This window comes from Carassius gibelio, chromosome B12 (assembly GCF_023724105.1).
Source record: "Carassius gibelio isolate Cgi1373 ecotype wild population from Czech Republic chromosome B12, carGib1.2-hapl.c, whole genome shotgun sequence".
NCBI lineage: Eukaryota > Metazoa > Chordata > Actinopteri > Cypriniformes > Cyprinidae > Carassius > Carassius gibelio.
Window position 1 is genome coordinate 14,938,568 of NC_068407.1, and position 22,191 is coordinate 14,960,758.

A 22,191-nucleotide genomic window follows, 5' to 3' on the forward strand; every position below is an offset into this window, starting at 1 on the left:
TGCTTTGAAAGCCATGATCCATACTATAATAGATGCGTTTCAAAATAAATTCATGCATTAACTATGAATTCCTTCAAAGCATTCTTCACAAAACATCTTTGTCATTTGCCTGTGGTAGGGTGAATGATTTCCTGTGAGATCATATGAAATTTGTCCAAAAGCTTTACATTGGTAAAATCAACAGGACTGAAAGATGCAAACCGCTAACAGCAAGTTTGTAAATGCATTATTGTTACTCATTCTTGCTTCATGATCAGTGACTGTAACATGTATAGTGTATATCAAATATAGTGCAGGGTAAAGAACTTAGGGTCGAGGTTTTGAGAGGTTAGTGTCAAGTTAAAGTACATACAGACCTTAAGACTCTAAGCGCTGGAACAAAGCCATTTCATAAGTTTGCATCCTTATCGTGTGTTTCATGCTTTAGACAACAATGATTCCCAAAGCATAGTTCTCACGGTATGATAATAACCTGAAAACTAGGTTAATGCTGCATGTTAAACTATGATATATATACCGGGGCAGATGGACATTGTCTCGTGATTATTTAACTTACCCTGGTTCTGTAAAACATTATTTTATTCTTATGTACCGTGTCTTGTAAACAAACCGATTTGTCAGGAGGTATCTGTGTTGATGGTGTTGTCATTCCTCATTCATCAGCTCTTTTGAGTTCAGTGCTACAGTCAGAATCGATCATGTACTGGTGCTTGATGGAGCAGCACATTTTGGCCGTGCCAGTGCAGCAGGCCAAACCTTCCCAAAAATAGGTTGCTTCATGCTCCTTATATACAACCCTGGCCTCAGAACTGTTTGCCATCTTTAGTTTATAAATTATGTGTTTCTGTGGCACCACTATTAATTTGTGTTACTTGAGCAATCACTAGACAAAACTATAAGACAAATAACAATACTTGTGCAAATGCTTTATTAAAGTTAAAGTTTATACAGTTTGTTTATTAGGTCAACTCTGCATCAAACTACGTTGTATGTCCAGGTACTCAGAGTTCTCAGAAAACTCCAGTTATGAGTTTACAAGATATAATTGTGAGGATGTAAATAATTTAAAGAAGTCAGAATATCTTAATTAATTAGTAATTCTCCCATGAACACACCTAGGGGTTTAAACTGCTCAACACAGCCAAAAAACCAATGGCATGAGTATGGGGGCAGAATTTGTCATACATTTAAATGAATGCAAATCTTGAATTACACTTTATAAATAACACTCTTCATGTCAGGATGTGTCTGATGGATGGAATACTATGTGCAGGAATTAAAACCATGTGCAGCTATAAGTTATTGTAAAAAAAAAAAATACAGTATATATATAAGAATAATACAGTGCATGCTTAGTTAATCTGCAATGTAACATTCTTTCTTTTGTTTAAATCTTAGAAAGTCTGGTATAGTGAGTGCTAGTTGCTGGGCTAAAATATGTTGTCCTGGAAAAAAATACCCTGACCTTTTGGGTGGACTTGACACCTCTGAAAACACAGGACAAGCGTGATCAGACAAATCATCCAGATGTCAAAACATGGCATGTGTCATGTGATACAGGTCTGCTTTTCAACACCATCCCTGTGCTATATTAAGGAGGTATGAAAAGAGAGTTTGCCTTGTGCTCCAGTTCAAAATAAAGAAGCTTTTATTTTGTTTTGGTCAAGTCCTGGCTAGATCACAGTGTCCTTGGTTTGCTTGAGAAAACAAAAGGATATTGTAGAATGCTCTTTGTGGAGTATGTTTTGAGACAGGTTTCAGTTATCAAATTTTTTGGTTAGTTTACAATCACAACAAAATTCGGGGCAGGTGTTGAAAGTTTTGACCTCTGTATGCCCTGCCATCATCAGGTGCTTTTCTTTGGCACGGCTTTGTGTTGCCCTGTGTGTAAAATACTAAGGGTGATGGAGGGAAATTATACCTTAAAGTAAGGATTTTGGAAGCCTCTGTGGAGCGTGCCACTAAAAAGACAAGAATTCAGGAAAGACTTTCACTGCTGAACTTTTCAATTTCCGTCTCATCTCCAAAAGATTACAGTGGCTGGCTATTTTCAAGATCTTCAAAAGTTTGTGTTTGTATAGGAATTATGTGTTTTCTTATAAAGTCCATGCTGTTATTGTTATGAACTTTGGTTGGATGCTGGAGTAACCTCAGTGTTAAAGTAGAAAAGTATATTACATTTGAAACACACTAGAAAGGATCCAATAGGGAAAGTATATATATATATATATATATATATATATATATATATATATATATATATATATATATATATATATATATATATATATATATAAACGCTCAGAGCATTTCATTCTGTTGAAGTCCAATTTCATGCAGGTTTCGCTAGATCTTTCAAAAGCAAGTAATGCATGTTAAGTTTCAGGGATTTGTTCTTCTCATTGCTCTCTGATTGTATCACCATAGTTTGGTTGCACAGTATTTTGTGGTATAAGATCAACCCTGAGGGGGTCTTCACTGCAAGTGCAGATATATACTGGTTTTAATTGAATCTCAGTCACATACAAGATCAAAGAGCACATGAGGTAATGAAGTGCAGTGTGTAAAATGAATAGTTTTAATATCCTAGTCTCAAATTCTATAACAAAAATGCATTGCAGATTATAATGTACATACAAAGGTATTAAGCTATTTTGTTTTGTTTTCCAGTTAAATGTAAAATAATTTCAGAAACAATGTGTATTAATGGTTTATAGATAGTATATAGTATATTATTTGTAAAATAAATACTTTACAGGAATTTATTCAGTAAATTATTTATGAAAAATTACTTATTTATTTTTCTTGCCACATTTGCTTTTTTCTTCTTGTTTTAATCACAAATGTAATAAAATATAGTAAGGTCTACCCTTACAATTTTAATAAATGTTATTTATATATAGATTTTTTTACCATTGGTGTAAGGAAAATACATTTACTTCAAAGGTATATATATACACTCACCTAAAGGATTATTAGGAACACCTGTTTAATTTCTCATTAATGCAATTATCTAATCAACCAATCACATGGCAGTTGCTTCAATGCATTTAGGGGTGTGGTCCTGGTCAATACAATCTCCTGAACTCCAAACTGAATGTCAGAATGGGAAAGAAAGGTGATTAAGCAATTTTGAGCACGGCATGGTTGTTGGTGTCGGGCTGGTCGAGTATTTCACAATCTGCTCAGTTACTGGGATTTTCACGCACAACCATTTCTAGGGTTTACAAAGAATGGTGTGAAAAAGGAAAAACATCCAATATGCGGCAGTCCTGTGGGCGAAAATGCCTTGTTGATGCTAGAGGTCACATGAGAATGGGCCGACTGATTCAAGCTGATAGAAGAGGAACTTTGACTGAAATAACCACTCGTTACAACCGAGCTATGCAGCAAAGCATTTGTGAAGCCACAACACGCACAACCTTGAGGCGGATGGGCTACAACAGCAGAAGACCCTACTGGGTACCACTCATCTCCACTACAAATAGGAAAAAGAAGCTACAATTTGCACAAGCTCACCAAAATTGGACAGTTGAAGACTGGGAAAATGTTGCCTGGTCTGATGAGTCTCGATTTCTGTTGAGACAATCAGATGGAAGAGTCAGAATTTGTTGTAAACAGAATGAGAACATGGATCCATCTTGCCTTGTTACCACTGTGCAGGCTGGTGATGGAGGTGTAATGGTGTGGGGATGCTTTCTTGACACACTTTAGGCCCCTTAGTGCCAATTGGGCATCGTTTAAATGCCACAGCCTACCTGAGCATTGTTTCTGACCATGTCCATCCCTTTATGACCACCATGTACCCATCCTCTGATGGCTACTTCCAGCGGGATAATTCACCATGTCACAAAGCTTGAATAATTTCACATTGGTTTCTTGAACATGATAACTGTACTAAATTGGCCCCCACAGCCACCAGATCTCAACCCAATTAGAGCATCTTTGGGATGTGGTTGAACGGGAGCTTCGTGCCCTGGATGTGCATCCCACAAATCTCCATAGCCCACCAATATGCTATCTGATCAATATGGGCCAACATTTCTAAAGAATGCTTTCAGCACCTTGTTGAATCAATGCCACGTAGAATTAAGGCAGTTCTGAAGGCGAAATGGGGCCAAACACAGTATTAGTATGGTGTTCCTAATAATCCTTTAGGTCAGTCTATATTAAATGTTGAAAAAAACAAAACATATACTGTATATGTTAAAATAGTATATTGTCTGTGACGGTGGTCAGAGCATAAAGGGAGATAAACTAGGGAGATAAAAATTGGCCATAATAATCCATGTGTCCTACTTTAGAGGCCCGGCCACTGTCATGTGTTATATTTAATCTCTTCCTATACAGGAGGGCAGATGATCTCTTGATTTCACACAGTGTTAATTTTGACAGCGAATTCGGATTTAGTCTTAGTCTTAGTCTTTTGAATAACACACCATTTAGTTTTAGTCACATTTTAGTCATCTGAAATGTTTTAGTCTTAGTCTAGTTTTAGTCGACTAAATATCATAAGAGTTTTAGTCTTAGTCTAGTCTTAAGTCTTTTAGTCTTAGTCTAGTTTTTTTTTTTAGTAGAACAAAGTCAACTTAGTTGACTTGACTAAATGTTTCCATCAGTCTGTTATGGAATGGTATTTATAAAATAAACATAAGGCCTGCTCTCAATGAAAAATATACATGCTCTCTGAAAAAGATATGCATTCGTCCTGAATGATATGCAATGCATATGACATTCTTTCAAGATGAAGTACAGTATTATTGAAATAGACAACCACATATATTATATTTGTATTGTTTGTTCATTCAATTTCTTTATTTGTGCTATTTACACAAAGTTTACATTTTTTTTAAGTTTGTTTTTGTTCATTTAAAATAGCACTGCATAGTCTTCACTGTAAAATAAAATACACAATCAAACCAAAATGTATTCAGACACCTTCAACGTTTCTTACAATATCACAGTTTATTTGCTGTAGTTTAGAAATTGGTAATAAAATATGACAATAACTCAGGATTAAACTGTGTCAGAACAACAAATTCATCTTGATAATGTCGGATGCAATGCTTAATTTGGTTCAGTCTGTGGTGTGAAAAGGTTGCATTAGCAATTAAAGAAAGAAACACTTAAGCAAAACATGGTCAGGTCCCTATTATTTTTATTTTTTAGTCACTAGTAAAACAATATAATCTATTCTATCTGATTTTTGGATTGACTTTGGATAAATTCTTGTTAAAACTACAAAGTAATTAAATCAAGAGCAGTGAGTGATTTACTTTCATTTTCATACATTAAAGACACTGACAGCAGAGCTAGTAAATTAGGCGCGGTCACTTTAAGAGACAAATGCATCCATTATAAAGATACGCATCCGATTTCTTTCCAACTCTTTACTTTCACTGAAGACATAACTACAGACTTTTTCGAACACACTTTCCAAGACGGGTATTTCGACATATTTAGTATGTATTTGTTGTCGGTACAAAAGCAAGAAGACTTTGAGACGCGTCTCTGCTTGCTCCCTGAACACCAGAACACCGCGCTGCTGAATTGAGCTCTTTCACTTTTCGCTCTTTTTCTTATGTTTATTTAAAATGCGATTTGTATTTGTTCGTTCAGGTGCAGGAGGACGCAAATGTCCTGAAGGAGATCTCGGTTCAGTGTTGCGCGTAACCATCTGCTCAGTTCAGCGTTCCCGCAGCGCGGGGCTGAAGCCAACTTGATGCGTTGAATGCTCGGAGCACGTTATAAAACGTATTCTTAAAATACACATTTCTGTTTTAATAAATGCTCATATTAAAACATAGCATTACACATAAGTAGGTACAAAAATAATCAGTGATACATTTACGACCCCATAAAAATTTGGGTCCAAATGGCATTTCAAAAGGTCGCAGTGTAGTTCCCTGTGTAAACAACTTAACTGTTATGAAAACGTCCTCGAAACTGTGAATTTCTGCAAACTCATCTTTGTTCTCTTTTCTGTGTAACTGCTGCTGCGTTTGTTTAGCTGTGGCGCTTGCATTTGCCGCGGCTTTTTAAAATGGCTCGGCTGCTTCTGCATAGATCAACCTACCCTCAAAGATTCGCTCTGATTGGATCTCTTCTCCATTCGTCCCTCCCATATATTTTCGTCTCATTTTTATTCGTTGACTAAAGTGTCAGTTATATTTCGTCACGTTTTTCGTCATCATATCTGACTTTTTATTTAGTTTTTATTTAGTTTTCGTCCGTGAAAAAGGTTAGTTGACGAATATTTTTCGTCATAGTCTTCGTCAACGAAATTAACACTGATTTCACAAGAACAGATTCTCCTTTTGTAATTATAAAATGCAAGAAATATATGCTGTTATGTTGATTTAATTGATTTAAATGTGGATCATCACTGATTAAATAAAAAACATTGGCTGGCATTTGATTTAAGTCGTGGCCTAATGGTTAGAGGGTTGGACTCCCAATTGAAGGGTTGTGGGTTCTAGTCTCGGGCCGGACGGAATTGTGGGTGGGGGTAGTGCATGAACAGCTCTCTCTCCACCTTCAATACCACGACTTAGGTGCCCTTGAGCAAGGCATCGAACCCCAAACTGCTCCCCGGGCGCCGCAGCATAAATGGCTGCCCACTGCTCTGGGTGTGTGCTCACAGTGTGTGTGTGTGTGTTCACTGCTCTGGGTGTGTGCATTTCGGATGGGTTAAATGCAGAGCACAAATTCTGAGTATGGGTCACCATACTTGGCTGAATGTCACTTCACTTCACTTCACTTTATATTTTTTACTCTAGAGTAACCTTTTATGATTACAAATGATGAGGTGTCAGAAAGGTTATTTTCAAAATTGCATTTAATACTGACAAATCTTAAAACACAGAAATTTGCTAAAACATCTAAATCAACTTTAGAATTTAAAATATTAATTTCTAATCTCATTAAATAAAACTTTTTTTTTTTTTTGAGAAAGAGAATTCCAGCTAATGTGTTGTATGTTTGAAATTATTGGTATGTGTATGTAGAAATGTCTGACTCTGTATTCAAGCAGACATGTCAGTTCATGCCTGTCATCTCTTTTAAAGTCAAGTACATTAATAGTTATGGCATATTCCACTATGGTCAGCACCTCCCTTTATTCACTTCAATCATCTTTAAATAACTACAAAATGAATTGAATATATTTATAGCTAAATATACCAATTTTTCAGCGCATGCGCTGACCATAAAAATTCAGAGATGTATGTTAATGCATTTAGCATCTGTAATGTTTGAACTAGAAATACTTAATATATAATAAATTACAAAAGTTGGCAATACCCTTTTATTTTTTTACATTGTCCTTGTTACACATTACATATATTTACATAGCAATATGGTATTATTTTTTAAGAAGTTTAAAAATATAATTTGTCTCAAACATCTTCTATTTGAGTTCATTTTAAATCAGCTTAAGCAAAGATTATTATTAGATAAACAAGGTAATCATTTTTTTAGACACAAAATCAAATTTTGCTTTTGGATGTGTGTTAAATCTCAGCATCTACTATTGGGTAAACAATGTGCCCTCTTTTCTTTGAAATTTTTACAAATCTTGTACCACCTGAGTTCCATAGAAAAATCTAGGACATGTATGTCACCTCCCAACCTTTAATTCATTTGGTTGGTATATATAGAGACCTGCATTCATTGAAAATATTTCTGTTTAAATGATATACTGTAGTATATCATGAAAGATGTTTGACATTTAGCTCAGTTGCCAGCATGTCAAGACTAAGAGGTATGAGCTTAGGAGCTAAAAATACATACAGAGAGCAATGGTTTCCAGCTCTTCATACACAAACACTTGCCCAGCAGGCCAATCAGTGACACAATATGCTTGGTATTTCAAGTGCTGAGTAAAATTGGGTTCAGTGTCCTCAACTGGTCTTTTAAGCCTGAGCTTGACCCTTGATGTCATAAAGGGGAGAGGAAAATTCTGGAGCACTCCCAAAATGTTGTATATTACCTAATGTTGATGATGTTCAGTGCAACACTTAAGACTAGAATATGCAAGATTACTCAAGATTCAGCCAATTACTGTACTTGACTAACTTGCCTATTTGGTGCTAAATGTGCCCATTTCCTCTTGGTTTTTATTAATTTATTTACTAGTACTGAACCATGGAGGAATATTACATGAAGGGGGAAAAAAGATAAAATGGCAGAAAACTTTTTTTTCATTGCTTTTGCAATTATGCTTCTGTTTTATTTTTTTGGTCGAAATTTATTCAGCCTCATTTCATATTATTCTCAGTTACCATGTAACATTAGCATAGCTGTAATGAACTCATCAAAAGTAGCAAAATGGCTAGACGTTGTGCATTGCTCCTGACCAAAAAAAAAAAAAAAAAAAAAGAAGAAGAAAAGCTGTCTCTAATGATCATTTTTATGCATTCAGTGAAAAAATGGACATGTTTACTTCAAAATTATTTGTGGTAAACAGTATGATGAAAAGCCTGAATTTTAATCAGCCACTTGTTTGCTAGTGTGTCTTGTCTAATCAGAGTCACAGTGCTGTTGGTTTTGCAGGCATACTTCTGAAAGCTTGCTATGTTAAGTTGAAAAACTATTACAGATAGAAGAGACTGTGAAAGAGGTTGACACTTTAGTTAGTTTGACTACAGACACATATTAGCATGTTAATGTACCATAGCATTATTTGTCATACATTATATGAATTGTTATTGCACTTATAAACCAAACATGCGTTATAGAGGCTCAGCTACATATAGATGCTAATAATGTTATCTCGCTATCACTATTTAACCATCTGACTGATCTGAAGTGCTCTGCAAATTGGCAAGAAGATTATATAAGGGTATCAAGATAATGTGGAGAGCGAATTATTAATCACAGTCACAGTTCACATCAATCATTTGATTAGTGCCTTTTGTGTAAAAGTAATTACAAACAACATAGCGGCTGCAGTGAATTTTTTTTTTAGAAACAATTGTGACTTTAGTTTATGCAGTAGTGATCCCTAGCATTTAGCAGTCGCTTTTATCTAAAGCATTTTACAATAGACTTATTATGAGGATAATCCTGCCCAAGGGTTCATGACTAGTAACCTTTTGGTTATTAGCCCTGTGCTTTAACCACCACACCACAATACCGTTTAAATGTTAATAATTTATACCCACTATTTGTGTACATTATAAGAGAAATATTATTGTTCCACCTTGTGAAAAAAATGTCATGATTTTGCACAAGGAGATTCAGCTGCTCTGGATTAATGGCTGAAGACTGGTTTGCTCTGGTTTTTCTTATGGAAGAAGCCTGTAATCCAGCACAGCGCCAGCCCTTTTTCCACACAGACTGCCTCTCTTTAATGTTCTTTTCCTTGTAAAACACGATTTGAATTACTGCATCACCTTCATTACTCTGAACACAATACTATGATTGTGGAAAAATGTTTTCCTGCTCGTTTGCAATTTGGTTCAATCCAGTTTTGGAACCATAACCCTTTAGGAATGCGACTTCACATCATTTTGAATTACACTCTGATTATAAAACTCTGCAACCTTTTTTGGATTCCAAGAATGATAATACAATTGACAATAATTCTTATCAGAGTGAGTATACATTCTGACATCTTAGACTGTGCTTATATATTTGCTAGAGGTGATGCATGTGGAAGATTTTGCTCATTTCCAATTTAAAACATATATATATATATATATATATATATATATATATATATATGTGTGTGTGTGTGTGTGTGTGTGTGTGTGTGTGTATATATTAGAAATTATATTTTCTGGATTACAATTTAGGTGAAATGTTAAACTGTTATTTGTATTATCCCTCTTTTGCATTTATGACAGCAGCACCCAAGCTGTACTCCAAAAATTGTGTAAAACCAGATGATTATTTTCTTCAGCATGACTCGAGAATGACCCAAAGTTTCAGCTTCAGAAGAACATCTGACCGTCTGTACAAAGATTAACCTAATAAATATCACAAATTCACTTATTTGATAAGTTAGCAATAAATGTCCATTTTGTATATCATTTTTAAATGTTCAGGATGAGGACAAGCCTAAAAACTTCACAGGTTTCAGTTAGTAAACAAATTAGTAAGCAAATCGAGGTAGTGGACACTAACAGCAAAACTGAACAAAAACATTCAGCTAAACATAGGATATTCTGACAAAATTTTCCCACAAAAACACATCACTAACTTATAAAACATCTGGTAAATGTGTTTATTTCCAACTGAGCTTCCTCTGGGAATAAATATTTGTCAGCAATCTTAACAGCACTCATTCTGTTATTAGAAATACACTCTTTTGTTTTAAACATTTATGCTTGTTGGTTGTCTGCACACTAGACACATTTTTATCTTTTAACAGGTATTTTTCTTCTCGATGAAAGCTTGTAAACAAGTAGATACATCTTCTTAAGCAAAACATTCATTTTCCTTAATTAGTACATAACAGAGGCCTGGGGTCATCTCATTGTGCACTCTGATATTGAAGTCATGACATTAATGAGAACCAGCTGACGTAAAACATGACATTCATACATAATAAAACACAAGTCCACTAATCATAGAAACATTAGGCTTTATTTATACCAGGAAGAAAGAGTATAGTACAAGATTCTTTCAAACAAACATCTTTCTTTGCAGTAGAAAAATATGTAGGCATACACTATGGCTTGTGTAGGCTCCTTTTTACATTCAAACATGATCCCTCTTCGCAATTACAGCAGCTCGCGGTTCATCACAGTCCACAACCACCATTTTCAAGGCCTCAACTTGTTTTTCTATTGAAATTGAAGAGGAAAAAAACAATCAGGAAAAAAAGCAACAATCTCATTCAATATTATCACTCTTAGCAACTCTCCTTTACTGACTATGACCTTCATAAAGTTGCATCCAAATCCCTCATCTTCTTTCCTCCAAATAACACTGGAGAGTTTCCACACATGGGTAATAAATCACAATGCAGCATTGTTTTAGGAAAGTGCATCTTTAAAAAAGTAGAACAGGCGTAGGAAAAAAGGGAAGTGCAACAGCAGATATTTAGCACTTAATGGACATTATTATCTCTCATGGACTTCTTTATAATGCGTCATGCTTGCTTAGTGCATTCACTAGAAAGTGACAGATACACTGGTACTATCAAATGAGATGCAAAAACTTCAATATGAAGCAATCTCACATTGTACCAGATTTTTCCATAATATTAAAATTACACACGCTTTGTTCACTACTGTTAATGGGACAATTCACTCAAAATGGAAAATTCTGTTATCTTTTAATCACCTTCACACGGTATTAAACTTAAACAACTTATTATTCAGTGGAACACTAGAGAACATCATTTGAATAATTGTTTTGTCCATACAATGAAAGTCAGTGGGGTCCTTAACAACATTTACTTTCATTATATGGCAAAAAATAAAATAAAATAAATAAATAAAAACACTGATACATTTTGTGTTAACATAAAATAAATGCATACGTTTGGAGGTTGAATCAATTACAAAACTTTCATTTTGGGTTAAACTGTCTCTTTAAAGAGGACTTCCAAAAATTCAATGACTTTAGATAGAATGATAGGGATGGAGCAGTTCTCTGTAAAAAATTGAGCCGTGCGGTTTTCCTCACATGGTTCGGCACACACTAGGAACGCGGTTTAACTTGAATCTGACAACAACGCATAAAACAGTGTTCAGCTAATGTATGTTTCTGTTAATGGATGTGCATTGTGGCTTCCCAGTACATTAAAACAAAAGTGATAAAAAAAACAACAAACTGCGGACAAGCCATTCACTCTTGTTCAACGCGAGTGCCGTATGCTGGAATATGAGGAGCAGTCATGTATTCCATCGTGCTGATAGCGCACGTGCACAGGTGAGACCTGAACAGCACACGTTGCTATCTGTGTTTAAACTAAACTCATTTAAACTTTGCCAGTTTAAACATTTAAGAGCCAGAAGAGAAGATTTGTAAGTGCACTTAGAACGTGTGCAAATATTAATCTCTCTCTAAAGTATTGTGTTTGAATAGACAAATTCACACAAAAAATATGCCAAAATGCACGTCTTGGAAAATATACTATAGCAGACATAACCAGCTGAACGTACTGTTTCAGTGCACTGGATTAGTGCATTATCTTAAAATGACAGCACTTTCTTAATATTAATCATACAGCAAAAACAAGGAAATCACTCACTGCTCATGATCGAATAGCTTTTATAACATTAATACAGATTAATCTTTAATTTATACAGTAAAATATTCAATGCTATTTTACATTTGACTACTTTATTACATTTATGTACCTAAAACGGTTAGACCTAACTTAAAAAAAACCTGAAAATCACTGTTTATTGTATTTGTATCTTTTATCTTTACTGTATTTATTGGTGTTGTTGCTTGTAGTAAAACAGATTATTACTAATCACAGAATAACACAAAGGAAGGCATCTATGTCATGAAAATTATTGGTTTACCCCATGTAAGATCTACAAAATAGTGTATATAGTGTGCTAAAAAATTTGAAAATTACATAAACCAACATTTTTCATTCTCAGTAACTGCCATTTGGTTAACGTGGTTAGTCTCAAACTTGCATAGAGTCCAAACTTCTCATTTTAAACTAAATGTGCATCTCAGAACCAACATTGAATTATTTTGGAAAGTATGAAAGATGGTCACACATGGCCAAAAGGTTTTCTTTTGAGGAAATCATTGCTAATATCAATTATTCAGATTTTTCAAAAGTCAATTCTAAAACCATTTGCATTTGTCCTTGTTACAACATTTACTTCAAGTTTATCTGGGTTCTTGAACTTTCACCAGTAGGGGGTGTTGTTCTCAATATGACCCCAACTCTGCCACTCGGGGAAGAATCCACTAGACGTTCTCGGGCTCCCAAATTGATCAAATTCCATCTCTGGACGTTTCCCTTGATTCTTGAAATCTGTTGCCCTCTGTTGGGTTACACTGGTCTGATTGAGGTCGTTCTCTGCATGGCCCAGCTTGTAATTTTTTCCATCGTTATTGTCCCAGTATGTGGTATCATTAGTTTTGTAGGATATGCAGAACTCTACCTGCTCATGTGGGGGCACAAAACTCGGAAGTTCGATGGAAAACGAGAAAGTGTCAACGTCCTCACAACCATAAACATTATTCATGTATGTACAAGGAATATCAGCATAACTTTTCCATGAATTAAATGTTATTCGCACATGGACCATTTTCTCAAAGCTTACGCTGCTCACTTTGACTGTGCCGGTGAGGGATCTCTCTTGAATTATACAGTTTTCCAAGCATACCAGACTCTTCTTTAGACGGTTCCGAAAGTCCAAATAGTCTGCAGCAGGCTGAGTGAAATCCAAAATCAAATTATTCTCCTTCTCCCCTCTCAGGCCCACAATGGCATCCTCCAAGTCTGATAATTCGAACTGCAGGTCTAACATGGGGTCTTCCTCAAGTTCCTTGAATACATGGACTGCTGTCAGAGACATGCCTCTGGAGTCAGCAAAAACTACTTTCTTTTTGTTTTTGATCTCAGGTCTCTTCCATCCTATGTTATCTGTGTCGACATCTGTCTTGTTACTGATGCAGGATCTCAGAGGTTTGTACTGGTTGACTAGGATCCTGGACTTGCAGTCCTCATATGAACTGAGGAAACTGCAAAGAGGCGGTGAATGTGCCAGACAAATTCTCATTGCTACATCCACAGGCATAATTGGACTTGGCATTGGCCTGGGGTTCAGTATCTGCAGAACCCTGTCATGAAGACAATAATGAAGAACACTGCAGTGACCAATTAAGCAAGAGATGTGAAATAATTTCCTCAGAATTAAGAGATTAAAGTGGTGAACAAAACTATATTTGCAGCTAGTTTGAGCTATTTTACAATACAATTATAGACCAAAAGCTGATGATTTAAGTTTTTCACAATAGAATAATAATCAGTTTTTATAAGGAATATTTATACTTCCATACTATATTTATTATTACTTTAATACATGACAGAATTAAGGACCGTGATAAGTCCAAAAGCAACACATTATAAAATATAAATTGATAAAATATCTATTTCAGTCTTTTAGCATAATACTGTGTCATTAGACACTACTGTGCATTTCAGTTCTTCCTAGTATTTATTTTTTTTTAAAAATTTTGTAGTAACAGTAGTTACTACTTTTAAGATTTTACCTTTAAAGTAGGCAGTACGTATATAGACTATGTAATGCCTTACTAGTCATTACAAACATACAGTGTTGTTAAATGTAAAAATGTTATTGTAACTAGTGAGATATGCAATATTACTAATAACAGCATAGTAGCGTCTCAAAAATAGAAACTATTATCTAATACAAGAATAACAGCAAATCTATAACAGAGACAAGTAACTAGATTATTTCAATGAATAGTACCAGTAAAACTGGAGTATGTACTATAGCTAAATCTAAACCACAGGCCCCTATAGATTACATTGGCAAAAAACAACAAATAAACAAACATTGAATTAAATGTCAACCAACTGTCGCAGTTTGGACTAATTAACCAGCTATAGAAAAGTGAGTAGGCTACTAGTAACATAAACAGATACACTAATAGAAGTTTAAACAGCTTGACAGTCCCAGTGTTCAAACAATACTATAAACATGCCAGTATTGTTTTAAATAGAATCTTAATCATTAGTCATGTTCAAAAGTCATCTTTACACTTTTCCAGCATGTAGTTAGCAGTGACAAACCCACTCGATGCACTGTGACGCACTCTGTATTCCTACCTGGTGCAATTCATTGAAACCAGAGGTTTGCTTCCTAAACGGCAGACACAGTTTGCTCTATTATAGTTCGAACAAGTATAGTTTTTTTTTCCTTCTTGCTTTTAAACTTCACTTAACTTGTCGACCATGATAACTAAAAACCCACTGACGAACCGTGCTTGCAGCGGCACGCCCCCTTCGCTGTCCAGCTGTACTGCAAAAGCCAAGATCGTTCCGGCACAATATCAAGCCCCTGTCTGCGCGCATTGGTTCACAGAAACCCATTTTGACAGCCAATGAGAAAGCAGAAGAACAAGGCACTTGAGCAATCAGCGCGCAGTAAAGCGCAGCGGGCCCGCGAGCACCGAAGTTTGAGAAAAGCAGGGGGGAAGCGTCAACTCAGATAGAGCTGAGGAAGGCTTGACGCGTAATTTCTGGTTAAAAGTATTATTAGGGCCCGAGCACCGAGGTGCGAGGACCCTCTTGTATCTGCTTTGTTTATTAGGGCTCAAGCCTGGAGGGCGAGAGCCCTATTGTTTTCCTTAGAATTATTTTTTATTATTAGGGCTCAAGCCTGGAGGGCGAGAGCCCTATTGTTTTCCTTAGGATTATTTTTTATTATTATTAGGGCGAGAGCCCTATTGTTTTACTTAGGATTATTTTTAGGGCTCAAGCCTGGAGGGCGAGAGCCCTATTGTTTTCCTTAGGATTATTTTTAGGGCTCAAGCCCAAAGGGCGAGAGGCCTATTGTTTTCCTTAGGATTATTTTTTATTATTATTATTATTATTATTAGGGCTCAAGCCTGGAGGGCGAGAGCCCTATTGTTTTCCTTAGGATTATTAGGGCTCAAGCCTGGAGGGCGAGAGCCCTATTGTTTTCCTTAGGATTATTTAGGGCTCAAGCCTGGAGGGCGAGAGCCCTATTGTTTTCCTTAGGATTATTTGTTATTATTAGGGCTCAAGCCTGGAGGGCGAGAGCCCTATTGTTTTCCTTAGGATTATTTGTTATTATTAGGGCTCAAGCCTGGAGGGCGAGAGCCCTATTGTTTTCCTTAGGATTATTAGGGCTCAAGCCCAAAGGGCGAGAGGCCTATTGTTTTCCTTAGGATTATTTTTTATTATTATTATTATTATTAGGGCTCAAGCCCAAAGGGCGAGAGGCCTATTGTTTTCCTTAGGATTATTTTTTATTATTATTATTATTATTATTATTATTATTATTATTATTTTTTTCCAACGTCTCGGGGGCTTTTGGGGCCCTTAACGTGCTTAAAAAGTCTTGAAAATTGGCACACAGATTGGAACCTGCGGCCATTAGGGCCGGGCAGAGACTGATACACGGGCGTGGCACAGGGGCTCTACAGCGCCCCCTGGAATATGGAGGGCCATATATCATACATTCTTGCTCATAGACGTATGAAACTCGGTACACATATAAATCTCATCAATCCAAACAACTTTTGTATTGCATATCATAGGCTCCGCCCAACAGGAAGTTGGCTATTTAGGGTTTAGTATTCAAATTTTTCGTCAAAGTTGTGGGGGCTTTTGGGGTCCTTAACATACTCAAAAACTCTTGAAAATTTGCGCACACTTTGGAATTGGTGGCCTTTAGGAGCCTGCAGAGGCTGGGACCCGGGCGTGGCACAGGGGCTCTACGGCGCCCCCTGGAACACAGTCAGAAATGTTGATGTATAGCTCACACATACATGCACATATTCATAAGAAACTCAGTACACATATAGATCTCATCGTGCCGAACAACTTTCGTATTGCATGTCATAGGCTCCACCCAACAGGAAGTCAGCTATTTAGAGTTATGTAAAAAGCGCATGCTCTGGAATTTGAAATACTTGTCATAGGTTTTTTTCTCGATTGTCGCCAAACTCGGTCAACATGATCTCAAGACACTGGGGATGAAAAATTGCCAGGGGATTTTTGATATCTCGAACGGTTTGCTCGTGGCGAGGCGTTGAAATTATGGCGAGAAATGAGAAACAGGAAGTGTCTAATACCGTCCACATACATTTCCTGATTTTAATCAAACTTCATCAGATTATTCGTTGTATGATGTCGATCGCATATATGTGACTATTAGGAGTCAAAGTTATAGCGCCACCAACTGGCAGAAGGAAGTGTGTCATTTTCAAAATGATTTGAATTCAGCATCTTATTATTACTCGATTTGCTTCAAACTTCATCAGAATAATGTTAAAACACAGCCGATATAAATCTGCAAGGGGGATATTGATATCTAAAAAATTGTTGCCGTGGCAACATGTCAAACTGGAATACTTCTCAGGTGATTTTGAGGCAAATAACATACTTAGAATTTCACAAAACTCTGAACACACATCAGTATTTCTGATAGGAACTTAAATTGTGAATGGATTTTGGATAGCTTGAATGGTTTTGCCGTGGTGATTTTTTTAAATGACCTTACAAAGGGAATCATTATTGTATTTTTAAGTTGCAGCTTCCAAAGACGTCAAATAATTTTTTCATACAGATGAAAAAGTCATTCTGAGGAAATATGCATAGTTTCACGACTTTACAACACTGTATGGATAACAGAAAATTAAAAAACTGTCAGACATCTCATCTCACTCTGTCCCTCTGTTTGAGTGTGTGTGCTTAGACTTCCATTGTCTGAGAGAAATTGCGCCCCTACAGGTTCAATTCCCGAACTTTTACTTTCACTTTTAAATCCGTTAAAAATACAAATAAATACTTAGATTTAATTCACACTGACAAGCTAAACCAACATATCTGATTATTACCGGTTCAGGGCTCATGGATAAATTATTTCTGGCCAGAGATATGTGAGAAATAGGAGAGATGAATCACCGCTGTGATCACGAGCGTCTGGAGTAAAGAGCTCAGAGAAAACGAATTTATTCCTGTTTTAAAGCTTTTAAAAATAAATTATTACAGCGATATCACACTATCAACCAATTAGAACACACCAAGAGCTAAATTAAGATGTTTTTGAACTGTTTGTGTGAAAATGAAATATTTGTGGCTGCCTAACTGAAATCACCGCCTCCGATCAGCGCGTACAGTGTCGAGCTCAAAACAAACGAATTTATTCTTGTTTAAGAGCTTTTTTAAATAAAATATTACCACAAATGCACACAATAAACCCACTGTAACACAACAAGAGGTAAATGCAGGTGTTTGTGACCTGTTTAAGTGTGCAAGACTATTTGAAAGCGCGACTGGCAGAATAACGTATCTCTCGAGCTGCAGGATTCTGCCTTTCGTCGTACGAACGAACACATAACGGACAAGATTATTTCAAAACACATAATAGCTTGGCTAATATAAACGAAAACAGCCACGTGAACATAAACTGGATCTACTGGATTTGAATATTAAAGTGACCACATTTACCACTTGCTTCTGTCTTCAATTTTAATCTATATAAAAAAGGAAACTCATTCGACTTGGCTGCTTTTTTAATGTGTGCGTATTTATTTATTTACCTTTTTATACATTTTGTATAATTTCATAGTTTGTGTATTACAATTATAAAAACAAAAATAAATTTAGCCACTCACATAGAAATAGCTTAGGCCTTAACCTTTTTCTGACAGTTTTAGGGATTTTTAAAAATCCTAAAAAAACCTTATTTGTGCTGCAAATAATAATTTCAAACTCATTTGATACTGACCTATGACATCCTGTGACATTATATTTATTTTAACTTACATAATCTCATGGATGTAACAGTAAATCTGTTCAGCTCACAGATCAAATACTAAGCTGTAATGCAAGCAGAACTTTCACAAATGCTTATGAGTCATTTAAGGATTTGATAACACTGTAAAATAATGTCTAATTTGTTAACATTAGCAAATGCATTGATAACACTTTATAATAACTGCACTCATTAGTAAATAGTCAGTTCATGCTTTATAAAGCCTTGTCCCAATATGAATAGTCAGTAGTAAGCAGTTTATAAATACAGCTATAAATAGCTTGTCCTTGGTTTATAAGCACATTTATTAAAAAGGAGAGTAAGTTATCTTCCTATGAAAAATAAAAGATAAAAATAAACTAACAACAACACAGATTGATACAGAACTCAGAAATTTTATTGTGGATTTATGATAAAATCAGCCTGTAAATGAATTCATACTCCTCCTCATACTACTCCATACTCCTTTTTCAACATTATGCCAAAATACTGAGATGTTAAATTGTGAATGGGTTTAGGATAGCTTAAATGGTGTTGCCACAGAGATTTATTAAAGTAACATAAAAAAATACAATAGTTATTTTACTATATCTTTACAATTTTTCATTCTAACTCTTCATAATTTTTTATATAAGTAGAAGTCCTCATTTGAAGGAAGCACAGTAAGTTTCATAGCTTTATCATTTTCAAGAGCCAGCATAAAATTTAAACTATCATAACTTATAAATCAAGCTTGCAATTCTTAGTACCTATAATGGCCACCTGAGGGAGCTATAGGATTACTTTTAAATAATTATTGGAGAAACGAGTATGATTTAAATAATTTATAGAAATCTTTCAAATAAAATAATATGTATTTTATGTATTTTACTGATAAAATGACCCTCACATAATTAGAATAACAAGCTGAAGTATTGTGAACTGTATATTAAGAATAATTCTTTATAGGCTTTATGGACAGATACGTTTGGAGTGACTCTTGAAGGTTCAGCCCCACATCCTCTTTTACCACTGTTTAAAGAATTAATCTTACAGAACAGGTGTGAATGAATTTTGGATAGCTTGAAGGGTTTTGTCGTGGTGATTTTTTTAAATAATAGTAAAAAAGGAACCAGTAAATGTATTTTTATTTTTTTAAAGTGCAGCTTCTAAACACTTAAAAAAAAATGTACACATAAAAGACAAGTCATTCTGAGGCATATTTCCTCAGAATGACTGGTCTCATGACAATAGTTTCATGACTATACAACACTATATGGATGATAGAAAATTAAAAAACTATCATACATCTGATGTCACTCAGTCCCACTGTCACTGTGGGTAATGTGTGTGTGTGTGTGTGTGTGTGTGTTAAGTGAATTAGGTGTGAAACTATCAGAGAGCATTTAGTCTCCAGCGCCAACATTTTACAGAACTGCCACTTTCCTGGAGTCTCCAGAATTACTCGGTGTCAGGCTCTCAGAGACTTAAGATTCCAAAAAATGATTTAATTAGAATACCATGAAGTATTGTGAAATACTATATATTAAGTCTTTATATATATGCTTTATGAACAGATTAGAGTGACTCGTGAAGGACCAGCACCACCTCCTCTTGTTCGATGGTTTGAGGAGTATATCTTCCAGAATCCAGGATTAAGATTTAGGAGCTCATTTTTATTCCACCTCCTTTCCTGAAAGTCTGTCTTGCAGAATTGACTAAACATTAATCTTCACATTATTTCCTAATTATTTTGCAATTCTTTTTGTCAGTTCTTCTTGACCTGTTTTTCTCTTCCAGCTTTCCTGGACTATTGTATAGCACTCATAAATGATTAAATAAAAAAATAATGGTAGTTATTAAGATTGATATGGTTAGGAATTGGTAAAATGTGCTTGGAAAAAAATCACAATAAAACAATGTTTTAATGTTTAAGTTTGGAATATTAACTGACGTGAATGAATGCTATATAAATATTGTTCATGTTAACATAATGTTTATGAATGGAATCTTATTGTAAAGTGTTACTAAAGTTATACATATATATTGTTCTGTGAATGTGATTTTAAAGTCTAGATGATTCGGATTAACCCTTTAATTGCCATATCCTTTAAAACCTCACTGCCAGAGGGATATTGTGAATGCATGTGCCCGCTGGGCACAGTTTACCTGATGCCACCGGGGTGGCGATGGCATTGGTGGCTTGAGCCCGACATCGCTGCTTGCAGCTATATTTATTATTATTATTATTATTATTATTATTATTTTCCAACGTCTCGGGGGCTTTTGGGGCCCTTAACGTGCTTAAAAAGTCTTGAAAATTGGCACACAGATTGGAACCTGCGGCCATTAGGGCCGGGCAGAGACTGATACACGGGCGTGGCACAGGGGCTCTACAGCGCCCCCTGGAATATGGAGGGCCATATATCATACATTCTTGCTCGTAGACGTATGAAACTTGGTACACATATAAATCTCATCAATCCAAACAACTTTTGTATTGCATATCATAGGCTCCGCCCAACAGGAAGTTGGCTATTTAGGGTTTAGTATTCAAATTTTTCATCAAAGTTGTGGGGGCTTTTGGGGTCCTTAACATACTCAAAAACTCTTGAAAATTTGCGCACACTTTGGAATCTGTGGCCTTTAGGAGCCTGCAGAGGCTGGGACCCGGGCGTGGCACAGGGGCTCTACGGCGCCCCCTGGAACACAGTCAGAAATGTTGATGTATAGCTCACACATACTTGCACATATTCATATGAAACTCAGTACACATATAGATCTCATCGTGCCGAGCAACTTTCGTATTGCATGTCATAGGCTCCACCCAACAGGAAGTCAGCTATTTAGAGTTATGTAAAAAGCGCATGCTCTGGAATTTGAAATACTTGTCATAGGTTTTTTTCTCGATTGCCGCCAAACTCGGTCAACATGATCTCAAGACACTGGGGATGAAAAATTGCCAGGGGATTTTTGATATCTCGAACGGTTTGCTCGTGGCGAGGCGTTGAAATTATGGCGAGAAAAGAGAAACAGGAAGTGTCTAATACCATCCACATACATTTCCTGATTTTAATCAAACTTCATCAGATTATTCGTTGTATGATGTTGATCGCATATATGTGACTATTAGGAGTCAAAGTTATAGCGCCACCAACTGGCAGAAGGAAGTGTGTCATTTTCAAAATGATTTGAATTCAGCATCTTATTATTACTCGATTTGCTTCAAACTTCATCAGAATAATGTTAAAACACAGCCGATATAAATCTGCAAGGGGGATATTGATATCTAAAAAATTGTTGGCGTGGCAACATGTCAAACTGGAATACTTCTCAGGTGATTTTGAGGCAAATAACATACTTAGAATTTCACAAAACTCTGAACACACATCAGTATTTCTGATAGGAACTTAAATTGTGAATGGATTTTGGATAGCTTGAATGGTTTTGTCGTGGTGATTTTTTTAAATGACAATAAAGATGGAATTATTAATTTTCCTGCATTTTTAAATTCCAAACACTTCAAAACCTTTTTTCATACAGAAAAAAAGTTATTCTGAGTAAATATGCATAGTTTCATGACTTTACAACACTGTATGGATAACAGAGAATTAAAAAACTGTCAGACATCTCATCTCACTCTGTCCCTCTGTTTGAGTGTGTGTGCTTAGACTTCCATTGTCTGAGAGAAATTGCGCCCCTACAGGTGCAATTACCGGACTTTTACTTTCACTTTTAAATCGGTTAAAAATAC

The 22,191-nt window shown here is 35.7% G+C and overlaps 1 protein-coding gene across 2 annotated transcripts; it reads right to left on the reverse strand.

Moving 5' to 3' along the window:
* Window positions 1-10,571: 10,571 nt before the first annotated feature.
* On the reverse strand, window positions 10,572-14,966 carry LOC127968887 (protein phosphatase 1 regulatory subunit 3C-B). Of its 2 annotated transcripts, none has more exons than XM_052570283.1 (3): window positions 14,780-14,966; window positions 13,257-13,767; window positions 10,572-10,790 (listed from the first exon to the last, which is right to left on the reverse strand). In XM_052570283.1, exons 1-3 carry the CDS (start codon window positions 14,791-14,793, stop codon window positions 10,770-10,772), a joined length of 546 nt encoding a protein of 181 aa, XP_052426243.1. In that variant the 5' UTR covers window positions 14,794-14,966; the 3' UTR covers window positions 10,572-10,769. The 2 variants fall into 2 exon arrangements, with proteins under 2 accessions (XP_052426243.1, XP_052426242.1); XM_052570282.1 differs by having other exon boundaries at window positions 12,801-13,767.
* Between the last annotated feature and the right edge of the window lie 7,225 nt (window positions 14,967-22,191).